At 34.2% G+C, this 16766-nt stretch overlaps 3 protein-coding genes across 6 annotated transcripts; 2 read left to right on the top strand and 1 right to left on the bottom strand.

Moving 5' to 3' along the window:
- Window positions 1-274: 274 nt before the first annotated feature.
- On the top strand, window positions 275-1938 carry LOC102655841. The gene is made up of 4 exons (XM_006564055.3): window positions 275-699; window positions 794-1156; window positions 1243-1546; window positions 1637-1938. The coding sequence occupies exons 1-4, from the start codon at window positions 565-567 to the stop codon at window positions 1894-1896; spliced, it is 1062 nt and encodes a 353-aa protein (XP_006564118.1). The 5' UTR covers window positions 275-564; the 3' UTR covers window positions 1897-1938.
- Window positions 1939-2248: 310 nt separating this feature from the next.
- LOC100576843 (inner centromere protein) lies at window positions 2249-4870 on the top strand. The gene is made up of 4 exons (XM_003250351.4): window positions 2249-3341; window positions 3515-3933; window positions 3998-4138; window positions 4228-4870. The coding sequence occupies exons 1-4, from the start codon at window positions 2713-2715 to the stop codon at window positions 4383-4385; spliced, it is 1347 nt and encodes a 448-aa protein (XP_003250399.1). The 5' UTR covers window positions 2249-2712; the 3' UTR covers window positions 4386-4870.
- A 65-nt stretch (window positions 4871-4935) lies between these two features.
- On the bottom strand, window positions 4936-16585 carry LOC551249. 4 transcript variants are annotated; one of them, XM_026444855.1, is made up of 19 exons: window positions 16333-16558; window positions 13959-14119; window positions 13756-13884; window positions 13509-13688; window positions 13185-13427; window positions 12480-13058; window positions 11106-11318; window positions 10688-10851; window positions 10229-10376; window positions 9963-10077; window positions 9347-9448; window positions 6930-6986; window positions 6718-6845; window positions 6504-6644; window positions 6228-6432; window positions 5937-6085; window positions 5639-5854; window positions 5449-5550; window positions 4936-5367 (listed from the first exon to the last, which is right to left on the bottom strand). In XM_026444855.1, exons 1-19 carry the CDS (start codon window positions 16364-16366, stop codon window positions 5284-5286), a joined length of 3150 nt encoding a protein of 1049 aa, XP_026300640.1. In that variant the 5' UTR covers window positions 16367-16558; the 3' UTR covers window positions 4936-5283. The 4 variants fall into 4 exon arrangements, 2 of the variants coding, with proteins under 2 accessions (XP_026300640.1, XP_026300641.1); XM_026444856.1 differs by lacking the exon at window positions 9347-9448 and having other exon boundaries at window positions 16333-16557; XR_003306011.1 differs by lacking the exons at window positions 4936-5367; window positions 5449-5550; window positions 5639-5854; window positions 5937-6085; window positions 6228-6432 and adding an exon at window positions 7046-7210 and having other exon boundaries at window positions 6589-6644; window positions 7700-9448; window positions 16333-16585.
- Between the last annotated feature and the right edge of the window lie 181 nt (window positions 16586-16766).

Here is a 16766-nt window from a genome sequence, read left to right as displayed (position 1 = left end):
ATTTAAAAATGTTGTTGAAAATTGCAGAAATATTTCAATATTAGATAATCTTATCTAATTATTTAAAACATTATAATAGTAGAATCTATCAATTTTGTCCAATATATATTATATATAACATAAGTTCAATAAATATAAATTATGATCAAATTAAATAAATAAAAAATAAAATTATATTCTATAAAAAAAATTTACAAGAACTTATTTTATTTAAATTTTGTAGAATATTTCGAAATGCAGTTATGTAATTGTGATGGCATTATATAGAGCTTCTATTAAATCAAAAAGTTCCTAAAAATGCGGCGTCTGCTAAAGCACTGACAGTGTTTTGTTATAAAAAAAAAAACGTAATTTAATCTAATTTGTTGAAAGATTTTTATTATCGTTTCTACGAAATGGACTTATTAATGATACTTCCTGATATTTATATGATAACTATTTATTTCCATTAAAATCATAGCTATTTATAAAGATCAATCATGTTATGGATATTGTATAACCTATGTAATGTATTTATCTAATTGTTGTTAAAAATTGGAAATATATTTGATTAAATGATGAGAGATGCGTACCAAAGGCCTGCTATTGTTGCTTATGTGCATAGCAGGGAGCAGCATCGTTTTTATTGCTTTCAGCAATCAACGACCTTCCATTCAAACTCTGGTTACAGAAACACACAAGCAATTACGAAACTTCCAAGTAATTATTTCTATAACAATTAACTTCTAACTTCTATTTCTTATTTATAATATATAAGAGAATAATTATTAAATTTTCATTATAATTTTTACAGGAAAATTTAAAAGATGTTGAAGAAAAACGTTTAGTAACAGATTCCAAGTATCTTGCAATGCTTGGTCTTGATGGACAAGCAAGCACAACACCTTTTAGTCTTAAATCTCAAAATGTGACTGTTGTTTCTCTTATTAGGCCTGGAAATGAACAACATATTTATGGCTTTGTGAGAAATATCAGTCATTTTTTGCCAAATAACAGTATTGTCATTTATAGCGTTGGATTAAATGATGATTCTTTGCAAAGTATTAGAACAGTTTGTAATTCTACGAAATGTAATGTGATTCATTTCGATATAAGTTTATTTCCAACTCATGTTGAGGATGATAGATTACACGTCTATAGACCTTTAGTTATTCAAGTAACTATATTTTTATAAATATTTAAATACATAATAATTAAAAATAAAAAATTATATTATTTAATTCTTTTTTTTATGTGTTACAGACAGCTTTAAATACTTTAGGAAATATACTATATATGGATTCAAATGTGCGTTTAAATTCTTCAGATATTTCAAAATATTTTTTACCAAAATCTGGAATTTTAACTTGGCCTACAAGGCATGCAATTAGTTCTTTAACACACCCAAAAATGTATGAATATTTTCACGTGTCTGCAGAAAGTTTCTTTTTTCTTCCATTAATAAGAGCATCGCACTTAGTAATTAGAAATATCAAAGAAATTAGAGAAAAAGTAATGTTGCCATGGATTCAATGTGCACTAACCAGAGATTGTATTTGTCCCATTGGTATATATGTAAAAAATAATTTTTGTATATTAAAAACTTATAGATTGAAATAATTGATTTTAACATGTAAATAATTTGAATTTATTACAGGAGCTCAATCAGCAGGATGCCGATTTAATAAGAAACCACAATACCGATATTCCGGTTGTCATGCGTATGACGCTTCTGCATTGAATATCGTTCTTGGATTGCACTTTAATTTTGACGACACATACTATGTACATCAAGAACGAGAAACGTACTTTAATAAAATAGAACCTGAAGAAATTACGGAAGAGTATGAAATGATTACAAAACAAAACAATGTAACTGAGTCAAATTTAAGAAATATCATATCAAATGAACGCTAATTTCTTGAAGATCGTGATTAATTTAAAAAAAAAAAAAAAAAAGATAATTAAGTGATATGTCGATCAAGCACAAGTAATATAAGGATACATAATAAGTTAAGAAACAAATAAAGACTTTAGTGAACATAAACTATATTTGTGTATCATTACCTTCAAAAAATAATTCAGCTTTCGCACTTTGTTTCTAACTTCTGAATTATTTTTGAAAGTAAGTTAAAACATTTAAAATTAACAAATAACAGAGAAGAGAAAAAAAATTTTTTTATTTATCACGTTTTCTTTCTTAAATTTTCATTATCATTATTTTTATTTGAAAGCAAATGAAATTAAATATAGATGTAAAATTAAATCCGTACATAATATATCGAAAAGCATCGAGTGTGATCTGTTTTTCTTGTTGGTCGATTACTAGAATAATCTACGGTATCAATCAAGACACTAACGAATCTCAATTAGTGTCATCAGGAATCGCTTAATGGAAGGTGTTCCTCTTGATTAAAGGTGGCACCTCCGTCAAACTCGAAATCGCGATACCCCACGAACATATTTTGTATTAATCTATATGGTAAATTTCACGTTGAAGTATACAGTCGTTAACAGGGGATTCGTCATTGTTTGTATAAACGAAAAGTACAACATCGCGCGCGGAACATGGACGAATATGCAATACGTGAGTTCCATCGGGACTCCTAAGGATTAATCGTAAGACACCACCGGAAGCCAACGATATGTGACGAGTTGTTAAATTTCGATATACTTTTGTCTGTTGTAACCTTCATCGCATATTGCCTGATCAGGATTTAAGGTCACTTGACGATGTTTGAAAGCGACATTGACAACTGGTATGATTGGAAGAAAGATGATGACGTTGTTAATGAGATACACGCCGTAAAAAATGCCGAGGCTATAAACGGTGTATGTATGATAAATTCCGATCGTTCGAAAAATTTCATGCCTAATGATGGCCAAGGGAAAACCTCTCGAAGCAACGGGATGATTCGCTGTGGTGCAATTCCTACTAGTTCCAGATCTGGTACCGAAGTTCGATTCATCAATCCGGCAATTTATGCAGAGACCTTAAATAACGAGGATGTAGAACACGAGGTTGAAATTCGAGTGAGAGTCAATTCGAAAAACGATGGACGCCACGTACCTAATTGCGGTGATTCCGCGGAAATGAACGATATGATGTCCACACTGTCTATTAACAATGGTCTGGCCGCTTCGTTTATGAATCATGCCGGTGATCAAGGTTCAGCTCAAGAAACGTATCGTTGTTATTCCTTAAATTCACCGACCACATCCGCATCCTTACAGTCCGATATCGCTCGTTCCAAGTCTGTGACTTCGTATACACCTTTGAATCGAATCGAGAGACGATGTAGGATTCCTGATGAAGCGGACGATAAGTACGAACTTCGGCAAGTCGAATCGGAAGTGCAAAGGTATTTTAATAATTCTCGTCAATTAAATTTGATGCATTTCAATTATTTCCTTTTAATTATTTTTTTTCAATTGGGATTTTCTAAGAAGTTTTCATTCGAATATTTAACAATTGTTGAAGAATAATATAAGAAATTTTGAGGCCAACAATAAAATATCGTTTCTCGTCACGTAGATACACGTTTAATGGACATAGGATCGTACAAGTTTCTACCTCATCGGTATCCAGTATCAGAATATCGGAGAAAAAATCGAACGAATCGTATCTTGCCAAGAAGATCACTTACAGCGAGTGGATACGAAGAAAGCAAGAAATGGCGCGGCGAAAGAAGGAGGAGGAAGAACAGGCTCAGAGACAGAAGCAAATAGAGGCGGAAAAACTGGCTCGTGAAAAGGAAGAAAGAGAATTCCGAGAGAAAGAGAATTTCTTAAAATGGTCCGAGAAGAAGAAAAAGGAAGAGGAGAAGAAGAAAGCTGTTATCGAGAAAGAATTGACGTTACAGAAACAACTAAAAGAGGTCGAGGATAAAGCTGCTGTTGTGAAAACTCTATATCTTCGTCAATGGGCACGTAAAAAGAAGGAAGAAGAAAAAGGTAAAGAAATATTTTTCATTTTATTCCTCGGATAATTCCTCTTATCTCTGATGTTGGTCCGTAGCACGTCAAAAGAAAGAGGAAATGAAACGAAAACAACTCGAAGAAGAGAGGAAAAAGAGATTAGAGGAGAGCACGAAAGCTTATGAAAATTGGCGCAAGATGGCGAAGAATAAACCGAAGCCTGCCACGCAAGGACTTTTACGTTAGTTGTTTTATTTCTTTCTACATAAAAAAAAGTATGATTTAACGATAAAAATTTACTTGAGATTATAAATTTCCACTTACTATTAGCTCATCAAAAAGCTAAACCAGCATACGTGAATCCTACGCCATGGCAGCGAATCATCGACGACACCGAGGACGTCGAGGAAGATGCATTCAATGTTGGTAGAAAAACACAGAGTCAGCTGAAGATTAGCAGTAAGAGAAATGCAACATCTTTTCAGTGATTAAAATCGTCGTATAATTGGAACTTGGGAAATTTGTATGGTTTGAAGAATGATCATATGGTTAAATACTTCTATTGCCTCGAAGTAAAATAGAATTATAGAGAAGTGATGGATGAAACAAAGAATATCATTATACTTACTTTGGATCGCAGATTCGTGTACGTTCGTAGGATATCCTTGTGCAGGATATACCGTACAATTGGAATGATATTACACGCATTACGGCATAGTAGATATTCTGATAAAAAATAATTATATTTTCTAGCAAATATTCTTTGATACATACACATTTTCACGTTCGTCTTCTATGATGAATATTAACAATGAATATTAACATATATATCTGAAGCTAATCGCGAACAGCGTTCTTCGACCAATATTTAGATGCATTAAGACAACGAAGGAGAAAATTATCTCCTTTGCCTTCATTTTTATCTACTTGAAGATTTGTAGATAGTAAAAAAAAAAAAAAAAAAAAAAAAAAAGAAAAAAGAAAAAATATGGAAGCAAAACAAGAAGAATTTGCGTGATGATAATTAAAAGAAATGTATACGGAAAAACTGAATATTTTTATTATTTGTATTATTAATACTGTAATGTATATTACATGACGTAGATTCATTATATAATCGTAATTTTTACACGGGATCAGGAGAGTGCTTCTATTCATTCGTTACATTACATTAGACATACCTTGAGAAAAAAGAATATCAAAGATTGATCAAATAGAATAATTCCAATACACAAGAGGACATATAGAAAGTGGCACATTTAATTATTTTATCTCCTATTTGAATGTACGCTTTATTCTTTCTCAATGTATGTCATATTTCATACGCACAAATATTTAAAGGTGTAAGTGAACGAATTACACGGTGATTAGCATCGTCCAATGGATCTATTTGATCATACTTTCTTCTTCTTCTTGAAGTCTCTCTATGTCTGATTTGTTCATGAAATAATAGGAAGGTTGCCGTGATTTCTAAAATTTCAAAATATTATAGATTATTATTGTTGAATTAATTAGCTACTTGTTAGAATATAAAAATTTCTTATATAATACCAAATCCTTCACTATACGTTTTGCACCCGCTTTGATAAGAATATTACTCAATTCTTCAACAGTTAGTAAACCCATTGCATAATGTAAAGCTGTTCTTTCCAACTGAAATGGAGTGTCAAAGATCTTTTTTTTTTCTTTTTTTTTTTTACAACTGAATTGAAAATAAATGATTTATTAAATTAATTTTTACATTGTCACCGATACGCAAAGTTTCTGGATACGTTTTCGCAATGTATTGGACCAGTTCTATATTTTCACGAAGTACCGCAATGTGAAGGGCGCATCTACTCATTGAATTCTTTCCCATTGCCAACAGTTTCCCTCCACCGTTATTTTTATTTAATAATTCCTTCACTCTTGCTACATTGCCTGTTCTGATTTCATGATGCACTTCTTCGCGTTGCGTCTATGAAAAAATAATATATTTCTTAGATATATTAATCTTCTAATATTTCTTAAAAATATAATAATAAACTTTTCTATTTTACCACATAATTTGGAATAGATTGTAAAAATTGTATAGTCGCTTCTCGTCCTCGTTCCGCAGCAATGTCTACAATATTCACACCCTCATCTTCTACATCCAAAATGTGATCGTATCCTTCTAATAATAATTCTACTAATTTTTCTGTTTCACCTGTTTTTACAAACATTACAAGTTACATAACATTTATCGCATAATCTTTTTGATTTCTTTTTTTATGATTTATATTAAAAAGATCTTTCTAGATTTATCTATAGTATTTTTTAAAATTTTTTTAGAATTAAATCTTGCCAACCTCTTGCTGCCAAATAAGCCACGTAACGATCAATTTCGTCGATATTTTCTCTAATATTTGCCAATTCAGCTACATCTCTAGCCGTCCTGTACAATTCGTCTCTGAAACCAACGTTAACTTGACTCTCTTGAAGTAGATGGAACAAACCATCCTTTGGATAAGATCTAATGGCAGCGAAATGAATAACGCTTTGTCCATGCTCATCCTGAATTCATTTTATTAATCAATATATTGATATATTTAATATTATACACTAGTTGCTAATTAAAATCATACTCTATTAGGATTGCTAAAAGCTGATTCTGGTACATCTGAACCCGGGCTTTGTGGATAACCAGCATCCTCATCTCCATTCTCATTCTCGATATTCTCTATGTTTTCTTCGGGACGATCAGGAATGATCAATACATTAGGTTCCTGAAGATATACCAGTCTATTAGAATCTATTCGTTATTTACTGTTTCAAAATTATATTTAAAATTTTGTTTACCTGTTCCTGCGGGCTGCTCTTGCTTTTATTGGCAAAATTGTACAAATAAGTAGCCAGATAAGTAACTGGATCTTTTGGACGATTATTGGCAACTTCTGTCAAACCTCTGATCAATGGATCACCGAGTGCTATAAAAATTTTATATTTTTTAAATCACTTTTAATCAAATTAAAGAAAATTTTCGTTCAATCATTCATTCAAAATCGTCTTACACGATGCTAAGTAGCGACCCTCTTCTTCTCGAAATATCGATACGTCCACTTTGTCGTCTGAAATACGAATTTTTATTGTTATCAAATGGATGATGCATAAAATACTTAGAAATTACCTATTGCACTTATTTTATATAACGATTATTTCCACTTATATCGATACAAGTGCAATACGTTTATTATCTTTAATTATTCTTCTTCTTTTCGAAAACGATAAAAAAAGCAAAATCTTTCACAAACAAAAGGTGCACACTCACGGATACAAAGTGCATCACTCCACTCTGAAATTCGTGTTGCACGTATAAATCGTACGACAAATTTACAGCGTATATATATAAAAAATTGAAATATATAAAAGCACACATTTTTACACAAAATTGCGAGAATTTGCAACAAGAAAAAAAAAATCACATTTGATAAAAAAAGTGAGAGGATTTCGTTTATGTATAATCATTTACGTACAATAGCCATTATAAAAAATATACAATTTATCTTAAAATTGAGTACATCGAGTTGGAAAGACATGTGCTACGCCATTTCTGTTTCGTGTGAACATCGAACTCGTGCATGACACATAAACAAGCTCTTATAAATTTCCTCCATCCCCTATTTTCACTCTTCCAATCTTCTAGAACATTTTATATAACGAAACCTCCCTGTAAATTTCCATTTCAGGTACATATACACATTTTCACGTAAGCATGGTGTCGTGCGACAACATGTCAAAGCGTACTGTTTCATGTACCAATATTACTGTTCGTTCTACTAACCTAATGAATAAATCCAGTTGTTCCCTCTAGTAGTTTTAATCATTTAAGTATCATATCATTCGTCGCACGAGAAATAGAATAACGTTCACACACATCTTTCCAACGTCTCTCTTGTCTCTTTCATTCTCAACATAAACGCTAAAACATATCTCCCCTATATATATATATATATATATTGCCTCAGTCTGGGATGGGAGATAATTTAACAGTCGAACGTGTTGATTGGCTCGTGAATTATCACAGAAGGATTCCATGTATAAGCGTATTGTTCCGTTTTTAATTTTATATATATATAAAAAAAAAAAAAAAAGAAGGAAAAGAAGGAGAAGAAGATAGAAATATACTATAAAGAGTTGATGAAAGCTCAATTCTGTAAACGCTGCTTAACGCTGTTTCGTTTACGAAAGAGGCCCGCGATCAAGGTGGCAATTTTCAACGAATTATTTATCGACAATTCCTTCTCCAACGCCAGAACATTGAGCACGGCCCTCGAGAAATCTTGAAGGGTCTGCAATTCGGTGATGCTCAACGATTGTTGATTACCGATTCGTACCGTATCCCTTTTCACCGTTTCCCGTATACTTAACCCTCGAACGACGCACAGATGCTTCAAATGATCAAATTCCTTGGACAGTTCGGGGAATCTGATTAACACGTTAAATCTAAGCGTATTGCCAATTGCGTACGGGCGCGCGCTTAGAAATCCGAGCTTTCTGTCCCTCTTGAACTTCAATCTCGAATCGAACACCATCATCAATTTCGCCATTCTCGCGTATGCATGTCCGATCAAGCCAGGCCTGGTGTCACTAGTCCGAGAAACGATCCTCAGATGATCCTGAACGTTGACCCAGATAGCCAGGTCGCCGGCCGAAGCCACGTACACTCCTCGGCCGTAGGGCCAGTGTTTCCCGTGAAGGCGTTTATCGTCGTGGAGCTCGGTGAAGTCGGTGATCGGCAAAAGTAGACCAGCTGCGGCCAGCTGGGCCCTAATGGGACTCGGCTGGTCGAGGATCTCGTTCAGGGTGAAGTAAGAACCGGCCTCGTCCTCGCTGCTACCCTCGGCTATCATCGTCGTGATCTCTTGGCTCATCAGTTGATTCGTGATCTCTTGTTCCACCTCCTCAAGCTGGTTCACGGTCAACGTCAACGGTAGAGTGTAATTCTCCAGATTTCTACAACACTCTATCACACCGGCTTGAACGTACTTGGCCGGAGGATCGAGATCGTACGAATTGATCGAGGACACGGTCACTTCGTCCAGCGTGTCGTGGCTCTCCTCTCCCTCTTCGTCCTCGTAGAAGAATCTCGGAACGGGATGATCGGGCAGATCGCCGCTGGCCGTCACGCAATGCACGTCTCTGATCAAAGGATCGAAGAACTCGGCGAACACTATGTAACTCTCGTAATCGGGCGCGACCACGGAAAACGACTCGTCCTCGTCCGTCATGTTGCTGATCACGGAATAAGCGCTGCTCGCGTTGCTCGCGTTGTTGTACGAGTTACCGTATCTCTTAAAAGCGGGCCAGATCACATCAAAGAGATTGTGGTCCATGCGTGTCACACGGTGCTTGATACGATCGAACGTAGGCCGTTTCAGGCAACGACCGATCAATGTACCGGAGTTCCCAGCCGATTTTGGTGTCGTACCGTGTCTCGCGCCGATCAGAAGACGGAAACATCTCTCCAGGGTAGCTACGGTCTCCGGTTCGTTTAAGTCTCGACGCGAGGAATAGATGTCGCCTCCAGAAACTTCGTTTTTCGGCCACGAGAGTGCACGCCGGAACAGCGAGGACGTCCAGGTGGAGACAGCCGCGGAGATAAATCAGTGAGGAAAGTTTTCAACGGGATGGATAATTAACGTAAGCGATGGATTTGTGCCAATTAATTGATATTGATTTAGTCGATCTTAGAGGATCTTGGAAAATTTTAGAACCTTTTGGATTTTGGAGCATCTCTTACTTAAATTGTGATTGCTTGTAGGACAAATATTTCAATTATTATGTATTTAGAAAAATGAATCTGTGATTATTAATTATTCGTGATTGATTTGAGACACGTATGGTAACACGTATAAGAAAGCAAGGTGATTGAAACATAACTAAATAAATCAGTGATCAATACTAATTGGATAATGAGATAATGTTCGTAGTTTAGATTTTCTATATTCAGAAGGAAGTACGTATATAGTGCCTTAAACTATCGTAGTACAGATTCGTTAGGAGTGATCGATGGTGCTCGAAAGTGCCTCGTTCGAATGAAATACCTTTATCCGTCAATATCTCGTCGGCCAACTTCTCATTAGCTCCGAAATCGCGAAGGAGTGATTTGTGAGAGAATTCGGACTGGTCTTGTTTGTAATAATCCGCTTTTTGTCCGAACTATGCGAACAATAATGGTAGAACAAGAATATATCGACATCGACGAAACGAGTGAGAGAATATTACATTATAGGGAATATATAATCTTTCGTAAATTTAATCATGTCGATTTCAATTGGGAACAATGGATCATTATTAAGATTGCACTCACGTTGTCTTGAACTAAAGGATTGGCACCCAAGTGAAGTAGAAGGTTATAATAATGGCCGTTGTCCGCTAGTGTAGCTGCATAGTGCAAAGGTGTTCGGCCATCGAGATCGATTGCGTGCGCAGTTTCTGGAAACCTGCCTGCCAGATATCTAATGAAAACATAAAAGATTAAACAAGTCGAATAAAGAAATCGATAATCCACGATTGAAACGAAGACAATTCATTTTATACTTGTGCTTTTGATCTCCTGTGAAACGTTACGATAGAATTTTTCAATATAATTCCATTGTCATTTCATTGTCTCTCTTTTTGTGAAAAATTATCCTCGAATCAAGTTGTTGTGTTTCATAAATGTTAATGCATAATTTGATAAGAAAAATTGAAAATACATGCAACGAAAATTAATATGGCATTTATATTGATGAAACGGATGATATGTTGTTGTTTGTGTTTAATTTACCTGATAATGGTAGTGTTTCCAAATATCACTGCAACGTGAAGAGGCGTTGCGCCACGTGGCGATGATTCATCTCTTGCAACTGCAAATTTACGACGATCTAAGGCGCTTTGTAGATCCCTCAGATTCCCTTCTCGTGCTGCCATATGCACAGCATGAATTTTCCCCTACAACGATTGATATACGATACTTATCACTTGTTATTTGAAAAATCGATTATTTGCTTCATTAATCTTCAATAAATTTATCTAATGCAAAATTTATTACAGCAACCAGAAACCACGACAAGCCATAAACAACCTATATTTACAAGCTCAAGTTAAAAACCGGTTTGTATCGAATTCTTGCTTCTAATAAGATATATATATGTCTACTACGTTTATAGGAACGAAACGAGGCGAGCAATATTTTTTTATATTACCATGTACGAAGGGACACGATCGATGAACGTCTGCAGCTCTGTATTCCCTGAATGCCTACCAACCAATCTTCTACCTTCGCCATTGAGCACCAGCGTGGCTAATTGCTCCATGTTGCCGGCCTCCAGCAGCCTCTCGATTTCCGGATCGGCCGTCATCGTGCCCTCGTTCAAGTCTGCTTCCGGAAGCTCCTCGTGTTCGCCGACGATCACCTGCTGATCATTTCCAAGTGCAAAACCATGCGCACGAACGTCATAACCCGACGATCGATACAGGAAAATATTAATCTCACGTGACAATCTAGATACGGTAAATCGATAATTCTCGCCTACTTTGCGTTTCGTCGTGCGTGTGCACGCTTTAGTGTGAAACGCGATCGAAGCTAGTTTGTCTCTCTGACACTGTGCTTTTTCACACAGGTTTATCTTGGAACAGTATTAATGGTAGTGGAACAATAAAATTGTTTCGACTCAATCATATTAATTATTATATTTTAAAAATAGATTTTGGTTTTTTATATTAATTTCCGTAGAATGGAAATTTCTTGTTCTTCTAATCTTGTTTAATTATTTTGTATTTATAGAGTAGAAAAGTAATATATATATTAAAAAAAAAACTGATGTTAGATAGGATAGAAAAATAAAATTCTATTGGGAATACTTTTACATTTAAACGATATATATTATAAGATAGTATCTTGTAAAATGAATATTGGCGTGACAATAATTTTATTGAAATAAAAAAGATCTTTTTTTTTTCTTTTTAAAGTAGAAAGAATATTTTATAAAATACATATTTTATGAATATGTATATTTCATAAATTTATTAAAAAGATTCAATGTTAAAACAATGAAGAAACAATATCTTTTATCGTGTCAAATAAAATTAATAAAAAAAAAACAAAAAAATAAATTTATGGGTCTGTGCATAAGTTATAAGAGAAGTTCCTTGTTCAGTCATTTATTTATTATTATATATATATATTTGTGCGTGACAAAGAACATACTGTATAATAATCTCCATATCGATCATTTCTTATTTTCAATATACATGATATACTCTAATTATATATCCTGTCATCTACAATCGCAAATGTAAATTCCTCGTTATATACCTACAAGCCGGCTGACTAAACATGAACAAACAATCAAAAGAGTCAGTTATATTTTTTCATCTTTTAATAATCTCTAATCACTTATATAATTAACTAAATTTGAAGTTGAAGTTCGTTTAAATTATAATATTACTTATCTTACTTCTCGCTCAACGATACGAACGCTGACGATGTAATTCTTTTTTTTTTTTTTGTGCTAAGAAATTGGTAAAAATTTTCGACTCGTCTAATGTTATGATGACTATTTTTATGATGACTGTACCTGGTCTTCCTCGTTTCCGGGATCATCGACACCAGAATCACCGGTACTGGGCTCTTTTCTTTCTTCTTGCTCCTCCTTATTCTCCTCCTCCTGTTCGTTCCCCTCTTCATCCTCTTTCTGCGATTCCTCTGCTTCCTCTTTATCCTCTTTATCCTCTTCTTCATCGACTTTATCCTCACCTTCCGGTTCCTCACCTTCTTTCTCCTCACTTTCTTTCTCCTCCTCATCTTCGTTCTCCTCCTCACCTCTCGACTTTGGATTCTCCTCCGTTTCTTGCATCTCTGCACCTGTCACCACGTCGTCATCCGACGACTTCTCTTCCATTTCTTCGACCTTCGCCTCCTGTTCCTCGTTACCTTCTTCCGTGGTTTCTGGCTCCGGATTCTCCGCCACTTCCGCTTCTTCCGTTTCTTCCGTTTCTTCCGTCTTCTCCGCGTTTTCCGCATCTTCCTCATTTTCTTCGTTTTTGGTATCCTCCGGATTTTCAACAGATTCCGCGTTTTCCCCGTTCTTCTTTCCATCCTCCGCGTCTTCCGCGTTTTCCTCTTCGTCTTTTCGATCTTCCTCGATATTTTTTATCTGCTCGATAAAACGATCGAAACATCCGGTTCTTAAAAAATTCTTTCTGAACGTTTCTTTGCTTTCAGAAAATCAATTCAAGAAATTTCACTATTGAAAGAGATTATCAACGATATCAAAAACTACCTGTTCCATGGATCTGCTGAGATTCTTCGGCGCCGATTCCGCGCTGCCAAATGCGCTATCGATATCCGCACTGTTAACCTTCTTCATCCCTCTAAGTATAAATTCCTCCGCGTCTAAAATCCTCCAGTCCCAATGTTTGGGATACGACGTCCCCGCAACTCGAGGCGCTTCCGGTATCACGTTTAACAGCGATTGGTCTATGTCCGATGGCCGATTTTTGTAAAATGCTGGCGCCTTTAACCTCTAACAATGCAAAATTTCATCCATAAATTTCGTAATTAAAAATTTTTATAAATTATATAATTGTAAAATTCATGCACTCACGTTATCCAGTTTACTTTCATCGGCTCCGTACTCGACCAACAAATTGTACAAAGTTCCATCATCCTTGGCTGCAGCCGCGTAATGCAACGGTGTCTTCCCGTCGTTGTCCTGCGCTTCCACAACGGAGGGGAATTTCGCGAGGATGTTCCTCGCGATCTCCGTGTATCCCAAGCCACAAGCCTGTTGATTATCGAATCGTACAAGATTTAAAAAAAAATAAATTGTTTAAAATTGTTATTCTTCTTACCTTATGCAACACGTTCAAACCGTTGCCATCTTTGCCGTAAAGAACGATCGGGGAGGTGGCCTCTATTTTATTTTCCAACTCCTCTAAATCGTTATTTATTACTAATGCGTGGACATCCTTCACGGTACCCTGCAGATATTTTATATTATTGAGAAATATTTTTAAAAATTGGATAGGAAATAAAGAGGAAAGATTGGACAAACCATAATGAACGGCACAGCTTCCAGAAATCTTCTCACTCGAGGATTGTTGCTGGTCTCCATACGCAACTTGTTCCCATGACCCTCCCACAAAACCTGCTGCAGTTTTCCTATATCTCGATTGTGGATCCATATTCTTATGTTCGAAGGTTTGAAGTCTAAGCCTAAGGAATAATATTTGGAATGATATTTTGCTGGGAAAAGTATAATAAAATGATTTTAAAAATTGATTTGATGGAAAAATTTTTCAATATAAATTATTCGAAGGAAAATCGATAATAAAAATATTTTATTATCGTCTTCTTATTAAAGTAATAATTATAATTTATAATCATAATGAACATTCTCTTATTTTATATTCTTATTATTTATTGTATTCTTTAATTCGTTAAAGAATAATAATTCGATCGAGAATCTAATTTAATCTTCGTTTCAGGAATAAAAATTTCATTGAAGATGAAGCGTGGCATTTTCAAATAAACTGGAATATTAAATTTCGAAAACGAAAAGGTGACTTTAAAATGTCGACTTTAAAAATAAGTGTAAAAGGAAAACAAGTACCAAAGTATGAGTTTTAATGATATGACCTTTTCCTATTTGAGATATGACTTCATTAAACATTTATAAGTGACAAGATTTGTAAAATGTACATCGCGTGTTGAGGAAACGTGATAAATATTTTAGATACTCGGGGATTTCTTTTAGCAGCAAACATCGATTTCACGTTCAACATTGTTTCCTTATTGAAACTTGGAATCGAAAACTTATGAGCTTTGTAGATTTTCCCTCTTAATATCAATTATCAAGAATCGATAATTTATTATACATACGCCTTTGTTCCTTCTCTTGATCTGTATTAATAAAAGAAATTGAAATTGTAGAATGCAATTAAATAGATATATTTACGACATATTATCATTTATTTTTTTTTTTTTTTTTGCGTAACTTTAACTTTAATAACGACATTGGGAAAATTAAACGAGATATCTTGTGTTGACATTTTTAAATGACATTTTTAATGAAAAATTACATCGATAATCGCTCAATGTCTTTTTTACGTTTTTTAAAAGTAATCGAGTCATATGGTTAATTAGTGCTCAATTGTTTCTAGAAAAAAAAAAATAAATAAAAATAAAACAAAACAGGAAGAAAAAATTAATGATAAAATTTCGTGATGATACTTTTGCTTAAATAATCAATAATAATTCGTAAAATAGAAAAAGAAAAAGTTTTAAACAATATTGTAAGAAATTGTAATAATAAATAATCAATTTAATTTAGAGGGAAAAGTTTGAAATGTAAATAATTCGATTCAATTAAAATTACATACGCGCATGCTTTGTCTTTTAATCGACTTAGATTGCGTGTTCTATCGGTGAATTAATACATTTTTGATAAGTTAACCGAGTGCACGGACCTCGTCACTCACTGACACGTTTACAGTATTCTCTGTTTCCTTAATAAATAGATCAATCAATGTTGGCAGAAATGTCAGTACACGTTGTACGTGTTACACTCACTGTAAATTCATATGAGTTATCATACGTAGAATAAATTATTCGCTTGTAGGTGAACGTCTATCTATCAAGATCTATCAATTTAATTATAATCTTATATCGTTGACCTTAATAATTCAAGTTATTCGTCGATTCTGCGCGACAACTTCAAAGTGAAGTTATTCATTTCTTCGAAATCGAAGTCGAAGCTCGAAATTTATAAAATTTCTATATAAAATCGATTGCTCTTTTACCGAGAAAATTCAATTTCAACTTTCATTTATCGCATTTTCCTCGAACAATTTACCGTTCAAAATCTAATAAAAATTTTTCAGGAAATAGCTCGTTTGTCGATTCTCAAAGGAAATATATTTACGACACGCGATAGCTTGTAATTTTCCTTCATATATACAATTTCACTCTTCGAAGATCGAACGAAAGTGTGTTACCGAGTGAATCAAGAATAGAATCAGAAAATCTAAGAATCTCTTCGCGTCGTAATAATTTTAAGCATTTAGCAACTTTTGAAGATTCCGTAAATATAATTCGACTAACGATTATGAGAATGTCTCTCGTGTCCATCGATCGATACAGTTTTCCTTGCTTTATAAATTTAAGTTTTATTGATTCTTCCGAGTCATTACCGAGAAGAATCCATAGGGTATAAGTCAAGGAATGTATAAGCATTAAAAGTGGTTAAAATGAACGAAGTGAAGTTTTGCAAGGTTGCCGGTGACGATCTATTTTAATTGTTGTTATTCGATGAAACATTTAATAAAATAAACTTATTAAAGATTTTTTTTGTCTTCGCGTACAGCTTTGAAAATATATTTTGCTTACTTCACGTTTATCATGAACTGTAATAAAAATAAATTGCTCACATTCTTTGCCAAAGCTGGTCTTCCGGCGCGACATGTTCTCCACTTCCGGTAGCTCAATTTCCGAGCTATGCTCCAAGTAATAAGCCGCAGGATTGCCCCTTTTGTCGATGATACTCGCGTCGCAATCGTTTTCTATCAGAACATCCCAAATCGCTTCAGGATCCTTGCTACAGGCACAGTAATGCAACGCTGTTCTCCCTTCCTACAAATCAAAATCAAGCAAAATTTCAGTTTCAATACTTGAAATCCATGATAAACAACATAATCAACGAAATAAATTAATTATTAATTTATTTTTATCATATCTTTCGAGACGCCTTTTCATCTACGAAACTTAATTATTAATTATAAATTCCTATTCAAAGAAGCTTAAAACAACATCGAAAATTTATATTATAATTTTCCAATAAACTACTATTATTGAAATTAAGAAA

This window comes from Apis mellifera, linkage group LG13 (genome assembly GCF_003254395.2).
Source record: "Apis mellifera strain DH4 linkage group LG13, Amel_HAv3.1, whole genome shotgun sequence".
In the NCBI taxonomy this organism is placed as follows: Eukaryota; Metazoa; Arthropoda; class Insecta; order Hymenoptera; family Apidae; genus Apis; species Apis mellifera.
The sequence above is the reverse complement of the archived record's forward strand: the minus strand, read 5'-3'. Positions and strand labels throughout refer to the sequence as shown.